The sequence below is a fragment of the Phoxinus phoxinus genome (genome assembly GCF_949152265.1).
Source record: "Phoxinus phoxinus genome assembly, chromosome: 22".
Taxonomy (NCBI): domain Eukaryota; kingdom Metazoa; phylum Chordata; class Actinopteri; order Cypriniformes; family Leuciscidae; genus Phoxinus; species Phoxinus phoxinus.
In genome coordinates this window covers 24,233,407-24,252,844 of record NC_136897.1, presented here as the reverse complement: position 1 = coordinate 24,252,844, position 19,438 = coordinate 24,233,407, and the positions used below count along the sequence as shown (strand labels likewise).

Genomic DNA, 19,438 nt, shown 5'->3' with positions numbered 1-19,438 from the left:
TGTTAAACTCAAATTAAATTATGCATTTAATGATTGGTAGAGAGTGGTGTGAGCCAAAGGAAGACTTTAGTGATTTATTTTTTAAAAATAATTTATTTACATATATTACAAGTATAACACTGACTGGTTCACCAAAATTCACATTAAAACATCTGTATTGTTACCTACTTTTTTCCCCAAAACTGACAACTAAGAATTTAATGTAAGTTCAAAAAAGGGAAATACATAATATAGTTAGTTTTTCCATCTTGCAATGACACCTAAACTAATCAATGAGGACTTTATACCACAACACTAAAAAGACAAACTCATCTCCAAATGAAATTGGACTATTTTACCACCAAACTAAAACGAGAAATTGGTTACAGTCTCCCATTTACTGAGAACACAGCATCTAAAATCACATACCCTGGGGTACATAAAAAAAAATCATAATATATTTTGTGCAAGTCTCATTGGTGATCAAGGTCCTGTGGTTGTAGTAATCACGAGACTGAAACATTCGTTTATCATGCCTTTCCCCAACGACGAATCGCTGAAGTCCAACGAAATACAGTTATAAAGACTGAGAAATCAAAGTCTACTGTTAACATTACTTTAAGACTAGTCAACATCTTTTGTAGTGTACATAAATAAAGGGCACATATGGCCAAGTCTAGTTGCAGCGTCATGTTTCTTCAAAACAACTTCCATTCCTGTGTCAAGTGGCTTTAAATTGACTAGACTAGTACATTGGCACATGGATTTATAATCACATTTACAATGGTCCTTGTCCTTTCCAAGCTCTTGATCATAAAGAATAGCTTTGTGTAACTGAAAGACAAAAACATGCTTGGTCAAGATAGAGGTGACCACGGGATCATTTGGGACACCATCAAGAATGATGCATAGGTGTCCAGGATAAGATCATGAGATAAACTGAGATTGACTTCAAATATTTGATTAGAGTATCAAATAAAGAGCACAAGTCTACGAAATTGCATTCAACTCCTGATTTTGATGATGTGATATAAAATTGGCCCCATCTTGCTTAAATACATCTTCACAACGAGGATGTCGTAGAGTCCACCACTTCTCGCCCGTTACACACAGTTGGTACTATAGTTGAGGCTGAAGCTGTAGAAAAAAATAATTGCAATAAAGGAAATGATCAATAACCATTAGCTGAAGCTTTAGGAGTGAGTGCGGTTACCTTGTGAGTAGGTGGAGCTCGGCGCGGTGACTGCCGTGGAGAATCGGTTTTCTTTGGCCCTCAGAGTGGTCACATTCTTCTGCGGCTGGAAAAGGATGATGTGGATCTTGGGGGCGAAGAGGCAGCCGAGCACCACAGAGCCGCTCAGACTGACGGAGATGCACATGGTAGTGGTCTGCACCTGTACAGGGATCAACCGGGTTTAACATGTTCAGATAAGTGTATCATTCAACCTGGCTCACAACAGTTTGGAGTACCATACACAATAAATGTCATGAAAACCAGCCGTGGTCAGATTTCAGAGCAAAATTAAAAGGAAATAATATTGTATATTTTGCATGAACAAATGAAGACTAAAAATAGGCTTTATTTTCTTTAAACAAAATATAATTTCCGAATTATTGGTTAAATAGGACCATTTTTTAAATGAACTATGTTCATTACCTGAATCAGTTCTGTGTTGGTAGCTTTGTAAAGTGATGATATAAGATAATACCCTAGCACTTTGATATTTACCATGGTACCAAGTGATTATTAAATGCATGTACCATTGTATTTACATTGGTACTTCAAAGAATGCAATGGAGAGACATGTCCAAAATCATGGTATTATCATCATGTCCAAATAACATGAGGTAATACCAGATTAAAGGTGCTATATGTAAGTTAAAACAGTTGCTGTATCAAGTTAAAAACCTAAAGTCTTCAAGATCGCTTGAAAATCACAGGCAGGTGTGTTGACGCAGGTTGGAAATAAACTTTACAGGACATTGGGTCTCCAGGAGCACGATTGACGACCTCTAGTTTATTCAGACTGAAAACCTCCCAAACTAAAAAAAACAACTATTATAGCGGTGAAATAAATCTTTTCCCTGACACTTAATCTTTAGGTATTGCCTCTTCTCTTCTTCCTCCAAAGGTTAACTGGCTGATACTACATAGCACTCCAGCACTGATATTGACAGCACCAAAATTATTTAAATGTCTGGTATATATAATAACTGGTATAATTCTCTGTGGATATAGTGTGTTTGTGTTGTAAAACGATTTGCTGTTGCAGTGCAGGGATTGCCACTCTCAGCCAGGGGGCATTCTTGATGACCGTGTCTACAATGAAGCTAACAGAGCTCTGACATCTCTTTCCCAGCAGCGATGAGAGTCTCCTGATAACATGCGACAGGCAGCCCTCATCCCTCAGATAGTGCTACTATATCGACTAGACATTCACATCACTGTATGTTTGAGCTGGCACACTGAGTTTGTCTGGTTATGAGAGCCAGAGGCCAGCCAAGTAATCTCCTGTTTGGTGTCATGACTTGCAGAAAACCTCAAGACTGAAGTGAGTCTTGAGTTGTGAGTTTTTAGCATATCTTTCGACTGCTTCTATCTTCTGGAAAAAAAGAGCAAATTCTCAAGGATGTTTTGCCGTATGGTAATAGGGTATTCACTGCATAATCTAAAAAACTCAAATGTATTGTGACTTTTCATGTTTTGATTTTGTTACATTTCAGCAGATATCTGGTTGGGTCCATGTATGGAGGTTCATGAAGTATCTCCTCTTTAGCATAAGAATAAAAGAAATCTTGCATAGCCACTATTGGCATACATTCTGGTTCATTTTGCAGCTTGTTCTGGCTAGGAACTGCACATAAACAGGATGTTTCATGTGTACATTGATCAATGCTTTTTTTTGTCTTTATATGCCTTTTAGGAGCATGTCTATGAGAAATAAATCAGTGGTTCCCAACCCTAGTCATGGAGTATCTCTAACACACTGTCATGCAGCGTTTCGCTCCTACTGTATTTAAACACATCTGAATCACCTTATCAAGCTCTCCGGGATTACTAGAAACTTCCAGGCGGGGGTGTTGGGGCAATTTTGAACTAAGGAGCAGGACTGGACACCCCTACCCTAATCAACACATGATTTAACTTCATCAGTTCATAAATAGAGACTCCAAAACCTGGGTGCATTAGATAAGGGAGACATCCAAAAAGTTTATTCTTGGGAGTACTCCAGAACCACGGTTGGGAACAACTGAAGTAGAAGATATCACTATAATAGACTGGCATGTACCTTCAAACTTGTTTCTAACTATGTATTCTACTTACTCTGTAGTCACTGGCAGTGACGTAGAAGATGGGCTGAAAGGCCAGCCAGATGATGCAGGTGGTGTACATGGTGAAGCCGATGAACTTGGCCTCATTGAAGTTCTCTGGACATTTCCTGGTCTTGAAGGCATAGAAGGTGCAGAGGATAATGAGGATGCAGTTGTAGGTGAGGGACACCAGCATGCTTGAGTCCAGGCTGTTGCATTTCAGAGTCACCACATCTCTTCGATCTGGACCCACCTCTTTCCTCACACCCGGTGCCTCTACCAGCAACCAGACAAGAGCGACCAACAGCTGGGCAGAGATCAGTATGGCACAGATTGCTACCTGAGAGGCAGGGCTGATGAAGCGTGGACGTTGGGCACTGTCTCTTGCCCCACCAAAGATCCGAGCAATCCTGTTCGTCTTCGTCAGCAAAGCCGAGTAGCAAACCGCAAAGGAGGAGCCAAGGCCAAGACGTCGCAGGGTGCACACGAATGCTGAAGGTTTGGCAATGTAAATGAAGGTCATGGCATAGCAAAGGAGTACACCAAATAGCAGGATGTATGAAAGTTCTCGACCGCTAGCTTTCACCACCGGAGTGTCATTGTTCCGTAAGAAAACCACAGCCACAGCAAGCGTACACAGCATCCCCAGACAGGCAATGGTGACGGGTCCTACTGCCCATGCGTCCGACCAGTGAATGTACTCCTCCGGAAGCTCATAGCACCCTGTGAGGTTAGCAAGGGGCCATTCTCCAAATCCACAGTCCACACAGGTAAATTCATCTAGGAGGTATTGGTGGGGTTGGCATGGGATGCAAATCCAACAACACACGTCCCCAGGTTGCATGCTTTTAGCTTCATTGGGTTGGCATGGGTCACTGCACTGAGATGTAGGAATTGCACCACCTGCCCAAGGCACCAGACTGGTATTGAGCACTAAGCTCTGTGCCCAGTAGCCTACCTTCCGGTAGAAAAACTTGTTTTCCTCTTTGTGATAGTGGAAGATGTTGTAGCGACCCAGGCAGTCACCTAATGAGGTGAACCGCACCACGTTCTCAGTGTCAGCAGGCCTAAAAGGGGCTGAAAAGGTTTAACAACATTACAGTACCTTTATTAAAGTCTGAATCCTGAAGCCATAGACTACATGCAACATTAATTCATTTTAAATGTAATATGCAATTCATCTCAATTCAGAAACTAATCTTAGTGATGTAATGTTAGCTAATCTCTCAAATTTATTTCTCAACATTTAACCTGAAAGATTTAATCTGTTGAAACCACATCCAATAAATCAGTATATAGTCCATGGTCTGTCAAACTGATTATCCTGTCTGAGATTGCATTCTCTTGGAGATCAGTTGGGAGCTCTCTGATAATTTGATAAAGGATGTGTGGCAAGTTAAATTAAGTTTCGGTGCATCAAGACTTATTGGTTAGATCAAATTTTAGGTAGATAACTGAAGAGCTGCTTCATAGATTGGGAGGAAATGTTCTATTGCTAAAAATAGGACTAAATGAAATAGAACTTGAAAGATCTCAACTGGTCGCTACTCACCATCAAACTTAGTCTTGAGAATAAACTCCCGGTAGAACCTCTTTCCATTGCCTGGCTTCATGGCGTCGCACACCTTTGTGGTATTGGGGCACACAGCTTGCCGCATGTTGTGCAGGGCATAGGCCATGGCATAGACTGCATTCACCACAAACATGATCTTTGATTCTGGCTTAAACGACCCATTCCTCAGGCTATTACTGGCGCAGCCATGTTCATGTAGACGACAGCCAAACCTATGCTCCCAGAATTCCCTAAACCATGGGTTCCGTGTGTTCAATTCCGGTGTTAGCTTGGTGAAGTAGTCTTCAAACTCTCTAATAGAGTATGAGGCAAGCTCAATGGTGAAAGCCCCGTTAGCGGCCTTCTCGCTGCCATGGACTACGCTCTCCTGCGCTCCCCAGCCGTCGCTGGCCACCCAAATGAAGGTAGCGTTCATCCTGGCTGCGGCAGAGAGCAGTTCCCTTGCATCTTCACTTCTGGTGAAGAGAATCACCACTTTGGCATTGGCTTTTTGCTGAAGTGAACGAATAACATTTTCATAATTCCCTCTGTTCACTGAGCGGCTGACTTTCACTGAAGTTGCGATGCAAATTTGGCGTACTCTGGCTTCTTGTTGAAACGCATCGATACCCGTCTCACCGTAGTCACCCTCTGAAGCTACAGTGGAAACGTAGGTCCAGTTGAAGTACCGTATGATATCAGCTATGGCTTTAGCCTGATAGAAGTCTGGTGGGACAGTTCGGGCGAAATAATCATAACGGGATTTGTCGCTGAGCTTGGCACTAGTGGAAGCATAACTTATCTGTGGGATCTGGAAGAGTCTAAGAAGGTTTGCCACCTGCAATTAAAAGAAAAATAATTATAATTGTATGCAACCATTTCACCACACTTTGCATATACCTAAGATTTCCACAAGACGTAGCAAATTTAGATTAAGTAGCTGTTTTATTAAATGAATTAGGAACATTATCTACATTATTTTAACATCCATTAATCATGTAAATTGTTGAAATGTTAATCTTTTTTTAATTTCTGTTTACTGCCAGCTTTCTGTGGGTGGCAGTAGCACAATGGTTATTGCCTCAGACAAATAGCACTGGGTTTCCTGAATATGGGGTAATCTATAATGAGCCTAATTTACATAGAATGCATTTTTGCTCTGAAAAGAATGAAAGTCGCCTGTTTAAAATAAATGTTAATATGGCGCAATGCTATTTCAGTGCATTCATCAGGTTAAGAGGGACTGTGGGCAGTTATGGAATAAGATGCAGGTTTTTCCACTAAAAAAACATAGCGCAAAGTGCCCTTTATGTCACTGAAAATGTTTGTTTTTTGCTGTTCAGTATCTACCATAAATTAAAAACCCCAGTTTCCCAATGAGTCAGTGACCCACAGATGCTCTTTGCAAACTTGGTAAGCGCAAGATGTCCCATAACATTCTTTCGAATGTGGGAGGGAGAAAGATACAGCTTTTACCTCTGTCCTGGTTTCCTATCTCCCTCATCTGAGCCTATCATTTCAGGACATAGTTTCATGGGACTCAGACAGACCTAATTCTGATCACGTAAGATAACTGTGCTAGCCGGCAAAATGATAATGTTAGATATGGTGTAAGTTTTCCTCAGGCCATGACACCTTCAAAATCTGATTTGAGAGATATTTTTCATTTAGACTAAGAGTGTTGACAGAGGTAAGAGAAAATGTGCTATTTTTGTTACTTGAGAATATTGAAAAAATGTAGTTGAAAGTCACAGACCATAAAATCTTTACTTCTTATTGTATTGTTAATGAACTAGCTATTATCACAAGAGGACGACAGGACATACAAGCCTGACTCTTTTGGGCCAATAAGATGGATAGCATGATTTAAATAATCACTCAAAATGAAAATTAAAATGATTTGGTTGTAGCTGTTGGGCTCAGCTCTCGGCTGACAGACATTAGAGCTGATGGGTGGTGAACTTACATGTCAGTTTCTGACAAGCACACTTACATAGCTCAGTTTATTCAAGCCTGAGGGAGAGCAGACAGTCTGCAAAGAGGTGAAATTGAGAAAATCGGATTCAGTTAGACAAGTGCAATCCTCCACAGAGGAAGAACGCTAGTTGGGGATCTCACCTCTGCTAAATTTGACAATTGTCAGGCTAAATCGTAATCAAAAGTGAAAAAATCTGTAAAAAGTGGAATTAAAATACTTAAATTATACTTGCATTGAATTAGTGCTGTTTCCCCCCCCCCCTGGCATTTTACCCCCCCCCCCCCCCCCCCCCACTAGAAGAAAAATCAGGATTTAAATGAGCTGTGTTGTTAATATGTGTGGGCCGCTGGAAATCGAACGTGGTCATCAACACCTCTTGAGTGTCACTGGCCACTGCTTCTCGGCTTTAGAAGCTCGAGCAGATGTTGATATTCCAGTTGCGTATCAACACATTAAATTTTTTCAGAAAACAAAAACTGCCAGAATGCCGCTGAAGCATTTGACAGGGACCACCTGAGCGGACTCTAGTGTGAGTACTGTTGCCCTACCCAGACAGCGGATCATGGAGATATAGACCTCGCTGCATTTCCCATTCTAAGAGGAGGTTTTTTGCTGCAAATCATAATAGCATAAAGTTAAAGTTCCTGTGAGGCTCTAAAAAGCAGCAATACGTGACATTGTCATTGCCACTGAAAGTGCACCTGAAAGTGCAATTTCAGTCAGGCTACAATCAAATTTGTCATTGAAGAAAGGATCCTAAGACATATCTAGAGGCCAGTGTATCATATAGAGATGAGCTTCTTTCTGCTTGAGCCAGTAAGCAACATCTGAGCATGACCCAAAACAACCCAGCAACCATCTAGAACACTGGTTCTCAACCAGGGGGCCGTATATGACCTAAAATTATTTTAAATAAGACAAAAAAGCTTGCACCATCAGCAACTATCTATTTTAAGATACAGGGTGCAGTGCCATAGAAAACCTGGATGTATAAAGGAATTTCTAGAACTGGAAAGATCAAGGAAATCAGTACATTTAAAAAAAAAAAAAAAAAAGCTGAGAACCACTGACCTAGCAACACATTAGCAACCACTCTGAACACCCTAGCAATTATATAGTAATGTCTTGGCAACTAAACATCTTAGTAACAGCATCCCCTTGGCAAAAAAAAAAGTACACAGCATTGTAGTTGCAAGTTTTCCAGAGGCAAATAACTCTCACAATTTCATCAGCAAATTCAATCCATAATTTAGTTGTTCCTGACTTGTAATTCTTCGTTTTAACATGAAACAGATGATAATCCAATCTTTGTGCAGTTCTCATCTTATTTAAAAACGCTTTTCAAAGGCTGGTCAAAAACAAAGCTTCATCTGTTCTAGCAGTTAGAGAGGCTTGTGAAAGAATGAATAAGTGTCTGACCCTGTCCTGAATGTGCGCTGCACACCCAAATGAAAGGCTAAACAGGGTCAAGTGATGCTCTGTGACAGCAAAAAACCCTTCTCAAGCTTTCCCAGCCTCCTAACATAACAACACCATCTGTTTTTTCCCAGGACGCTTCTTCACCAAGCGCTACAGAGCCAAGCGGTGTCTTCACTCTCTGGTAAGAGCTAGAGAATTGCAAATGACTAAACATGACAAACAAACAAACAAGGTATAGTGGTTTGAAATATTGGAGTGCTAATTATAATTTAGTTCTAATTCTCTTTAATTACGTGGGAAATGCAAATGACTTGGCATTTATATGGCATTCATTATGAGTGTTATTTGTCTGTTGTTTTGGCATCCCAAGAACACCACATGCAGTTACAACCTATTAACATTTTCAGTGTCTCAGACCACAGTGGAGATCTCCATATGAGTGACCTTGAGACACACACACACACTCCGTTATTACACACAGAAACACTAACGAACAGTGACTCCTGGCAAACAACTTCTTCGCCTTAAGAGACTTGCAAGCATGAAACAGTCAGACAATACTTGCTATTACTTCCACACAGCACCTGAGGATATTTTGTCACATTTTTTTATGCATGTCATAATTATTTATAATTGTGTGCTAACACACCCACATTTTGTGCTAGAGAAACATGATAATATATTCCGTCACCTTGTGAAGGAGAGGAAATGTGCTGGCGATGAAAGGAGCATAGTGGCTATTGATTGGTTGGCATTATCAAACGCATTCCTCAATAACTCTCGAAATGTCTCGCATATACAAAATCTCAACAAACTGCCTTTTTAATGAGTGCAATCTGACATGAAAACATTTGATTCAGATTTACTAGTAAGTTAACTAGTAAAAATGATTTACTCCACTTCATGATTGTTTTTAACCTGATTTTCTCACCATTTATTAACAATGATGGGGACTGTATCTTTCCGGTCTTTCCGGCTTCAAAAAGGATGCCAAAGCACCATAAATGTTGCCCTTTTGACTCATGTAATATTTTACATGTCATTCTAAAGTCATATGCCAACAGCACTCTTTCCATATTGTTCATTTAATGAGCTATAATTAATCAACGATACCAACAGCCACTTGGAGACTCGTTTGCAGGCTTCACCATCATTGTCTAATCTCACTCCTACAACTCCAAAGACTGAGCTCTTGGTAATGCTACCCTAAATATCCAAAGTATTTGGTGTTTTCTTCGCAACCGAACGTCTGTGTATGTGTTTGCTGACTGTATGTTGATTTGAGGTGTACAGTACATTTAATACTCATGGCTCATTGGAGGAAGTCTCTGGTCCATTAATTCTTAACGCAGAATCAAAAGTGTTTTAAAAGCAGGTGTTACAAACTCATTAAAGCATGCTTGAGAGTTTCCATTGCATTTTGCCAATTTCAGAGTTTTAGAAAAGCTTCGTTTCTCTCATCACTACAAATGCTTTGGAGCTGTGTCATAGACAAAAGAAAATCAAATGAATTTGAAATGGCATGAAGGTGATTAATTAATTTATTATATATTTATTTTAATATCTAAAGAATGAAAGAAAATACAAGCCATATTTTCCATGATATTTGCTTGTAATGATGTGCAGTATGAATATGAATTTAACCATGAGATAATTAAGCTATCAAGAATGATGTGCGTTGTGAGTTGTTAAACCATGACGATTTTGTTTATTCCCTCTCTAGGGACCTGTCACTCACGAAATTAGCGGGATAGTCTGCCAATCTCATCGCCACCACCCACTCCAGCACTCGATATAGCTCTTCCTCCCGCCACCGTTACCCACACACACACATAAAGCTTTGTACCATCAACTGATGAATGGTAATATGTCAGCCCTGATTCCGTCTCACAATCCAGATGGCAATGGGTGAAAAACAGGTGTGAGAAAACCAGCGAGGACATGTGCTACCCTGTGTGTTATCTCCTTTATATTCATGTTCAGTCGTGTCATGCTTCTTTGGGTTCCCTGCCAAGAGCGGCTCTCATTTACCACTGGGCTGAACGAGCTCCAGGCTGCCTGAAGACCCCTCGAAGCTCTTTCACCCCAGCGCTGGACAGGTGGCATGGGCTTTGGCAGGCTTGTCATGGCCTTGTTGGCCAGCACAGTTGGAAGAGCTCCTCTGAGACATTCAATTGCTGTCGCTGGCTGTGACATCCTTCCCACAAAACTGAAATGTTTCTGTATTTCTCTGCACAATATATTGTGTACATAAATGCATCAGTTTCTTGGTACATTATAAAGCACAGTTAAAATATTTTGTTATATATTTGTTGACTGATGAATAGATCAATTTGTGTCAATATTAACATGGATTTTTTTTCACGTTTCTATGAAATGCCATATGATTGCTCATGCACTGGAAGCGCAGTTACTATTGAAGGGTTTGGACTACAGAAATATCATGATTTTGTGGTTTTCAACTGGCAGCAAAAAAAAAAAAAAAAAAATTTGTTTAACTTATGTTGCACTTGTAATTTTTTTTAACAATTTTTATTTCAGTTTTAGTTTAATCAATTCTGGAAGCCCTGAACTGCAACAAAAAAAAAAAAACCTCGAATTACGAGAATAAAGTCAGAATATTTTGAGAATAAAGTCGAAATATTTCGAGAATAAAGTCGAAATATTTCGAGTATAAAGTCGAAAAATTTCGAGAAAGTAATATTTCGACTTTATTCAAAAAAAAAATATATTCTCTAAATATATATAAACTGATAAAAACTGTGTGTGTGTGTGTGTGTGTGTGTGTGTGTGTGTGTGTGTGTGTGTGTGTGTGTGTGTGTGTGTGTGTGTGTGTGTGTGTGTGTGTGTGTGTGTGTGTGTGTGTGTGTGTGTGTGTGTGTGTGTGTGTGTGTGTGTGTGTGTGTGTGTGTGTGTGCAAAGAAATGCGTTAGTGAAGTCAAACTGTCTCGGACATGGATCCAAACAAAATCGTAGCTTTTTACTTTTATCTGGGCTTTCAACAAAAGAAAATTCTACAGGTGCTAATCTACCAACATAGATTAGAAACTGCTGTTCTGTCAGATCCGCCCAACAAAAACGCTATTGCATACAGATAATAAAGCTGTTGCCATAATGTTCCATTTTTACTTTAATGCTGTTTAAAGAGTAGAACGATACAAATGTCAGTGATAAACCTAGCCTTACAATAACTGTTCTGTTAATAACCCTCAGTCGATCCGACTGTCCGTGTGGGTGGGGATTGGGGAAACAAAAATGCGGAAGTATAATCTGTAGTTTTCACGAAAGCCCTGCGTCATCAGGCTGAATTTTGCTGACAAATAAATGTGAATTTCTTAGTCCAGGTAATACGGAGAACGAGTAAACATTGTTAATTTACTCATACTATCGGCAACGTAACGTTTAAGTTCTGAACGTTCAATATGTTCTCATATTATGTTGAACTCTTTTATCAGGTAAAATAAAATTTAAATGGACCCAACATTTGGCATCCATCTACCTAGTGCTGAAGTTGAGCTTAGATCAGGACCATCTGTCTCCAATGTGTGTACCGTGGTTAGCAATGTAAATTCCAGCACAGCTGATGTAACAATTAAGCCACGATTCCAACCATATAAAACGAGCGTAGGGCAATTAGCGCTCAGTTGTCTCATGCTAATCACAGCCTAAAGGCAGAGAACCGTAATTAACAAGCTGTAGATTCACAGTCTCCGGGCGCTTCGCTCAGGAGGAGGTCAGTCTGTACGGAGGAAGCTATTGTGCTGACAGAGATATGGGCGGATGTATATGTTGCTTGGGTTCGATAGGGAGGAGTTGAGTGTAATGTAACAAAAAGAGACGTGGTCAGAAGTACTTCCTCGGTATGTTATGCTTACTGCTATGATAACACTTTCTGATCGTTTTTCATAACCCTATCTATGTGTGAGAATGCAAATAAACATTTGGAAAGTTGAGAAACTATATTAATGATAGTCTGAGATTATACGGACAACAAACTGAACAAAATGTCTTTGCAGGGGCTTGGCAACCACTTTTCAAAGTTCAGTGAACTCAAATTATTTTTGTAAGAGTCGTGCCACTGTGCAAAAATAAAATTGCAGCCGGTTGCATAAAACGAGATTTTAAGACCAATCAGAAGCCTTTGTTTACTTTGGTAGTGGATTGAACACATGCACAAGGAGTAATCTACCATTGTTATGTCTACTTGCCTTTTAATTATTGAGGGATTATTACATCATCTAATTCATATTCATGAGCAAGTAATTTAAATAATATCATTGTTTTTGCTTTTTTTTGCGATACAATTTGAATGTGCTTAATTGTCATGAACATACAATGGTCCTAAAAACATGTTTCAGTTCTTTTTGCAAAATATAATTTCTTATTAGTTTTTAGGGTGAAATTTACTGGAAATGTTCTTGATGGGTTTCATGCGATTTACCTAACGTTCTTAAGAGCTAAACCCTCCCGTTTTATTTTTGTTAGCTAATATTAAAACCATAAAAAACATTTTCTATGTATAAAATATAAATATATAAAAACATATGATATAATATAACATATAATAAACATTTGATTTAGGCTAGTTGGCAACATTTCTTATTTTCATTTATTTTAAGTTGACGTACTAAAATAACCAAACCCTAATATATTAAAATGAAAAACTAAAGTTTAATAAAAAGTATACAGACATTAAAAAAATAATAATAATACTATAAGTAAATTTAAAATATAAAAATAGAATCTAATTAAAAAATATTGACAAAAAATATATCAGTATATCAATGATACTAAATTACGACTATAATGCATTAAAAATCAGGCTATATCTCTTAAAAAACTGAACTGAATAATGATAATCTTGGCTCATTTGCAAAGTTTGGCTCACATACTACAAACTATGCATTTATTCAATTTGTAATGTATCTTTTCCAGGTCAAAAAGGACCTGAACGGATTATAAAGGTGGTCAAGTTTTTTTTTTTTTTTTTTTGCTGGTCCAAGGTGGCCTGTCAGGTCTATTGTCCAAGAGTCAAAACTGACTGATCTTGTAATCTAGATTTCTTTTTTAAGAAAGATGTTCCAATGTGGGTTGCATAGTGTTAAGATTGATGCACGTTCTACCTTACCTGTATAGAAACATCACTATATGATCCTCCAATCACTCCAGAAATGGCCAGAGGCAATTCATCCGGCACAGGATTCGACCCATCTGGACAGATGAAGCCCGGCTGATGCACTTTTGTGAGAGACGCCCTCACGAACTCCAGCGACTGCTCTAGCGCATACGTGTCTTTAGAGCAGGTGTCCAGTATATGGGCTCCCAGCCTCAAGCCGGGGAGGATTCGGCTGTCCTGGTTAATTTCGTCCAGCGCCAGCAACATGGCCTCCAGCCTCTGGATCCCGCGCTCTTCGTTTATCTTACCGCAATCCTCCATCCCTTCGCCCTTCTCGTGCACAGGGAACAGCCCTCCGATCACCAGGTCTCCATCCATGATGATCTCCCGCTTTGATCCGGCCAGGGGTGGGGTGTATCTAGGGCTGGTTTGGGCCAGAGGAATTAACAGGAACAGGAAGATGTGCGTAACCCGAGCCATGTCAGGGTTTATGAGAGGTGAAGAACCCTTAAAACTGTGTGGTTTACTTGGCTGAGATATTTACTAAGTCTGTCGATGATTGTTGACACATCTCGATATCTCCTCAGCACCTGAAAAATAGATATGAATATCATTGACTTGTTGACTTTCCAACTTATAATGCAAAATAAACAACACTGAAAATGGAAAACGTTGTTTTTACATGATTAACACATCTGATAACAGAAGCATATAATGCACAGTGTCACATATTACATAAGAAATTGAATTTTCATAAGGTTTTGTGGTTGCAATGAGGAGGCGGGCATGTCTAGATAGTTATTCATCCTGATTGAACTCAACGTTTCAGAGGTGAGGCTCTGTTTTCTAGCTTCATTAATTCAGACACATCAATAACTCCCAGTGACTACGTAATTTTCTCAAAGTGTCAAAGGTGATGGATATCATCTTTTAGGTTATGAAAAATTACAACCTGAGGGAAGAGGATGAAAAGATGAAACGATAAATAATTTCAGCTGATAGGAAAGTCTTTCGCAACTATATATCACACAGACTGATAGAGCTTTCATCTCTATTCAGAGATGCCAGGATATCTCCATTACGTGTCTACTACACAGTTGCAAAGATTGTGTTTTTCTTACATTGCACATTTTTCAGATGTTTGTAAAAGGCTTTTCTACACTGCTTTGGGCTAGTTCTCCTGTTTTGTTTGTTTTGTTGATGTTTGGCATTACCTATACTGTCTCTTGTCTTTCATTGATTTCAAGATCATTTGCAATTTATAGATTTCACATCTGGAAGAGAGGCGTACGCACGTTTTCGAATCACATGTACGCACATTTGAGAAATCGTAAGATCAAATGTAGGACGGTTTCTATGCAAACATTTTAAAAATGAGGCCAGAGGTCTTGATATGACTCAGGTTCATCATTCCATGTATATTTATGGGATTTTTTTTTTTTTTAATGTTTCATCATTCGACAGGTAAAAAATAAATAAGTCAGATTGCTTTGAAGAGTAGCAAGCACATCTCTCTTTAACAAGCGACACAATTTGAAGTGTCATTTCCGTCCACAAATGGTTCAGGATCAGTTACAGGCCAAATTTTAATTCTTAGGGTTAATGGTTTTGAACAATTATGAGCAAAAGTAATACTGATGCTTGTCTTAGTCAGCATCGAATTATAAAGTCTAACATATGTCTCTCTGAAAAGTTTTTTTTTTCTTTTTTCCAATTTCTCTGATTGTGATTTTTGAAATTTTTTGAGTCACTAGTAAGTTTACCCTCTTCTAATTGCAAGCTTTAAAGTATTGGTTGCATTGCAAATCAGTTATAAACAATACAGTATATATGTTTTATTGTCTTAGATATGCTGATGAATATGGTTATTTGAATGCGAGGGAGATGTTCATGAGCCTCTGGACACAAGGCAGCTTCACCTCTAACTTTTCAAAAACACCATATGAGATTGAATTTATGATAAATCATGTATATTCATGGTGTTTCCCCTCCCTGCTGGCGTAATGAGGCAACATCTTGTTTATTAGGTTTCTGTTCCTTAACTTCTGTTACCATGGAAACAAGAAAAAGTGGGTGGGTTGGGGTGGCAAGGCGGTGTGATAAAGATATATACATATATTCTAATTAATATGAGATCTGTTATCATAGGTGTATTAAATTGAGAGATTTTAGGAAGTAAAGTTAATTCTTTGTAACGTCGGGAAAAATCCTGACCTCAATTTTTTCAAGTGTGTCCAGAAAAAAAATACAATTGGTCAAACAATATGAGGTAGATCAGAAAAATTTGTATCTTTAATGTATCTCTAAAAAGTATCTCTCTAGATGTTATCTTCTATTTTCTAAAACAACATGCCTTTGATTGACACAAGGGTCATATTTATTGTTGCACTGATCATAGGGCTTGAAATGCTTTTAAAAAAATTAAAAAGTAACTTTTTTTATTACAAATAGATTTTAAACAAATAGTCAATGAAAAGAGATGCTTAACCTTCAAAAAAAAATTGTTGTCAATCTCAGGATGTCAGGCAAACTATTATATAATATAACTATTATATACCGTTTTATTTTCTATTCATTTTCAGTGAGGTCCGTTGTTTATCTACATTAAACCCTGATTTGTGTGATTTTGTTAATTTCTATGAAGACAAAAATAACAAATTAAACTACAAATAAATATGCTAGCAAAGATACTATGCCAGAATCATAACAAGGCTAGAAATGTAGCCTTCATTAAGCTGTGATTCAGTAGCGCTGGTTTGGGACCAAATGTTGGTTTGTAGATATTGAATGACAAATATATTCGAAGAGAAATTATGTTTAATCTTTTTTCTTCTTCCTTGCAATGAATAAATTTGGTGACAGGGTTAACTGATGGCATTGCAAAGTTTCTTGAAAAGTCCTAAGTTATCAATTTGATACCTCGACTATAAAAAGAGTACTGGCGTCTCTCAGTACCCAAACTAAACATGAAGGGTTATAGATAGGTCTAGGGTTTCTAAATTTCACCAACAGCAGCAGGAGCAGTTGACCAAAACTACAAAAACATTTAAATGACATTAAAAACGAATCATGGCTTTTTCCTCTTCTCTGCAACAGATGGAAGCAACAGGCACCCTCTGTTCGCCGGACAAGAGAAAAGAGTCAGGGTAATGGACCAGTCCATGGTGATAAACTGAGGTCTGGACATTAGTGCATTAGTAAAACAACAGTAGTCTAACTTGAATAATAAACATTCACAAATGTCAGAGTATTTTTTAGATGTTAATGTCAACAGCAGCTTTGACACTCAGGGGAAGACTGTTCACTGAAGAGTTATTGAGACGAGGATCATTATTGTGCTGTTGAATAAGACTCTTCAGCCAAGGTTGAACCAGGGGCAATCAGTGCACGATAAATCGCAATGGAAAGAAAGCATGAGCAAAATGACAAGCAATCAAGATATCGTAGTGAGAGAAAAAACTATATACATATATCTCGATATCCAGGTCTACAGTCCAACAAATCTGAATACTCAGATGTGACGATGATATCAAGCTAGTTTAATATAATCAAATTAAGGATCACATCAGTATATAAATCTTTATGAGGACCTACAGTTTTCTTCATGACACGTAATCAAATGAATTAAATAATGCTCACATCTGATGGGCGAATAAACCTTTTCCATCAGGTTGGGGCGTGATAATTATGATTAATGGGCTGAATTTCATTGCATTTTTTCCCAGTGTAATCTGATTGAAGAGCGGACCACATGGATCCCGTCTCTAACCCCAGGTTATTTTGGCCATTCAATTCTATAGATAAAACTCCCAAGTAGCCAAGGGAAGCCACGGTGAATATACATGCTGTGAGAATGTATGTGTGTGGATGTATATGCGTATGAATGCTTGAATTCAGGACTTGTGGGAGAATTAGTTCCCTTGATCCTCTTGTTTTGGCAGAATTTGTGTGTATACTGAGAGACCAGATGGGATTTTACCAGTCTGGCCTCACCATCATCTTGACTGCTGATAAGTATAAAGTATAAATTATTTAATACCTGACATATATCAGTAGAAATCATATTACATTTCTACAATATTATTGTTCCCACACAAGGCCCTTAAATATAATTCCTATTTATTTTTTATAAGACACACTTTGGTTTCATTGATAATTTCTGGAGCACAGCCAGACCAGTTGAATGGCTCCGTAAGGTTGCCAAGGACGAAAGCATTCACAGACATGGAGCAAATTAACTATGAGATGTTTATCACAGCACGTCCAATCAGCGTTGCTCGATGGGTTGCTATGGATGCTTTACACTATTCAGATCCAAAGTGTCAGCGGATGAACAGAACAAGGGTGTTAAGTTTTGCAAGAAGTTTCCTCCTCAACAGGAATGTTATGTTAATGGCCAGATTGTGAAATCTGAAAGGTGCTCCAAGGTATGATTATGCTATTCATATGGCCAAGCGTGATGTGCGGCCAGTGACACCAATTATGAATATATTTATTTGTTATGGCTTGATCTGGCGTCAACAAAACCCAAATCAGAGAATTCATAAAACTGAGTCATTGCAATTGCATTGTTTGTTTTTTAAGGTGGTATGATAATTATAATGTTTTGGCTTCACTGACTTTAAACTGTTTGAATGTTTGCTTGACATAATTAATGCACATAAGCACAATTATGAAATGCTTCAACAAGTCTGAAAAGCCTGAAAACGTTTCTGGGCAACATCTGTCTGAAATATTAACCACAAATACGTAGTCTGGGTTACAGAACACATTTTATATAATTCTTGAACAAATTTGAAATAGGTTGACGTCTTACTATTTTTTTTTGTTGACATTTTTAAATGAGAAAATTATTTCTCTACTAAATATGCAATATTATATACCGAAGCCAAAATATGACAAAAGAAGAAAAGCAATCAGTTGCAAACCTAAAATATTTTTTGTATTATATTACAGTTTGCATAAAGCATAATGTTTCCATTGAGTGGTACTGTGTACTGATCCATACATTTCTTTGTAATGCGTTTCTGTCAGAGGTAAAGTTGATTAGAGAGTTGAGCGCGTCAGTTTGTCAATCACATTTCTTTTGTGTTCAAATATCAAGTGCACTTATAGTCAACAAAGGAGCAACATCTCAATGACATTCAAACGCAAGCCTGTCCTGTTTGTCTTCGATCACACGACAGGTTTGTGCTCAAGAAATACCAAAGCATCCGTGCACGCGCGCGATAAGGCAATTCTCCGGCACTTTGACATGCTCTCTCATTATTGCTGCATGTAATTAATTGTTCCCTATAATAAATACTTCATATGTGGTGGTATTCACGGCCAGTCTGATATTTCCATCATGCAAATGATTTTAAAATTGACCAAAGTGTGCGCAAATGCATGCAAATGTTGCGCGTAAATAAAATGCATGCTTGCTTACCAGCGAAGAATTGATCTGGCAGAAATTCAACACCTTGTGCAACTTGTTTCAAGAAGCTTTGGAATTGGTGAGAAATCAGCTTCCATTGATGATGTTCCCACAGGTGCAGGTGTGTGATGTGTTTGGATCTGTCCTCGGTGCTGAAACAAAGACCTGATGAAGCGCAGAAGGTGATGATGAGGAGGAGGAAGATCTTACCTGTGCACAGCGTAATTCACTCGGAATGATGAATGCCTTCTCATTAAAAGCAACGTGCACCACAAACACCTTCTTCAGACCAGCTAAGTCCACTTAATGGTCAGTTCGGTGCTTTCTCCTCAGTCTCAGGGTTTTGTGAGAGCGCAAGAATTCAGTCCACACACCTGCCATCGTGAGAGGTTTAATAAACTCAAACTAAATCTCCACGGATCCATGGTTCGGTCACGATTTTCCAAACGTCTTTTACTGAAACTTGAGAGGAATTTTATTGAACAATAGGCTATTGCATAGATATATTACGTGGCGCCTCAATAACAAATGTTTGGTCCCCCTACGATTTGATCTTTTAATTTAAAATAATGGATGTTGGTGTTCAGGGTTCGAGCTTCATGCATTCGTGAGGTTCGGGTGAAACACCAACCCCTGCGCCCCCTCCGTCTAGGCTACCTCTCTCTC

General features: G+C 38.6%; 1 protein-coding gene across 3 annotated transcripts; it reads right to left on the bottom strand.

The window, feature by feature from the left end:
• Positions 1-52: 52 nt before the first annotated feature.
• grm2b (glutamate receptor, metabotropic 2b) lies at positions 53-19,438 on the bottom strand. Of its 3 annotated transcripts, none has more exons than XM_079598529.1 (6): positions 18,983-19,438; positions 13,369-13,946; positions 4,844-5,681; positions 3,305-4,368; positions 1,193-1,373; positions 53-1,116 (listed from the first exon to the last, which is right to left on the bottom strand). In XM_079598529.1, exons 2-6 carry the CDS (start codon positions 13,834-13,836, stop codon positions 1,043-1,045), a joined length of 2,625 nt encoding a protein of 874 aa, XP_079454655.1. In that variant the 5' UTR covers positions 13,837-13,946; positions 18,983-19,438; the 3' UTR covers positions 53-1,042. The 3 variants fall into 3 exon arrangements, with proteins under 3 accessions (XP_079454655.1, XP_079454654.1, XP_079454656.1); XM_079598528.1 differs by having other exon boundaries at positions 84-1,116; positions 18,785-19,400; XM_079598530.1 differs by lacking the exons at positions 53-1,116; positions 1,193-1,373; positions 18,983-19,438 and adding exons at positions 2,399-2,582; positions 18,785-18,922.

What these genes read in the sequence shown, in the direction of transcription:
- grm2b (XM_079598529.1), bottom strand. Translation starts at nt 13,836, where the DNA reads ATGGCTCGGGTTACGCACATCTTCCTGTTCCTGTTAATTCCTCTGGCC. An exon ending in TCTCAAGACTAAGTTTGATG is followed by an intron (nt 4,369 to 4,843) that starts GTGAGTAGCGAC and finishes AAACCTTTTCAG; the next exon opens with CCCCTTTTAGGCCTGCTGAC. An exon ending in GAGCTCCACCTACTCACAAG is followed by an intron (nt 1,117 to 1,192) that starts GTAACCGCACTC and finishes TTTTTTCTACAG; the next exon opens with CTTCAGCCTCAACTATAGTA.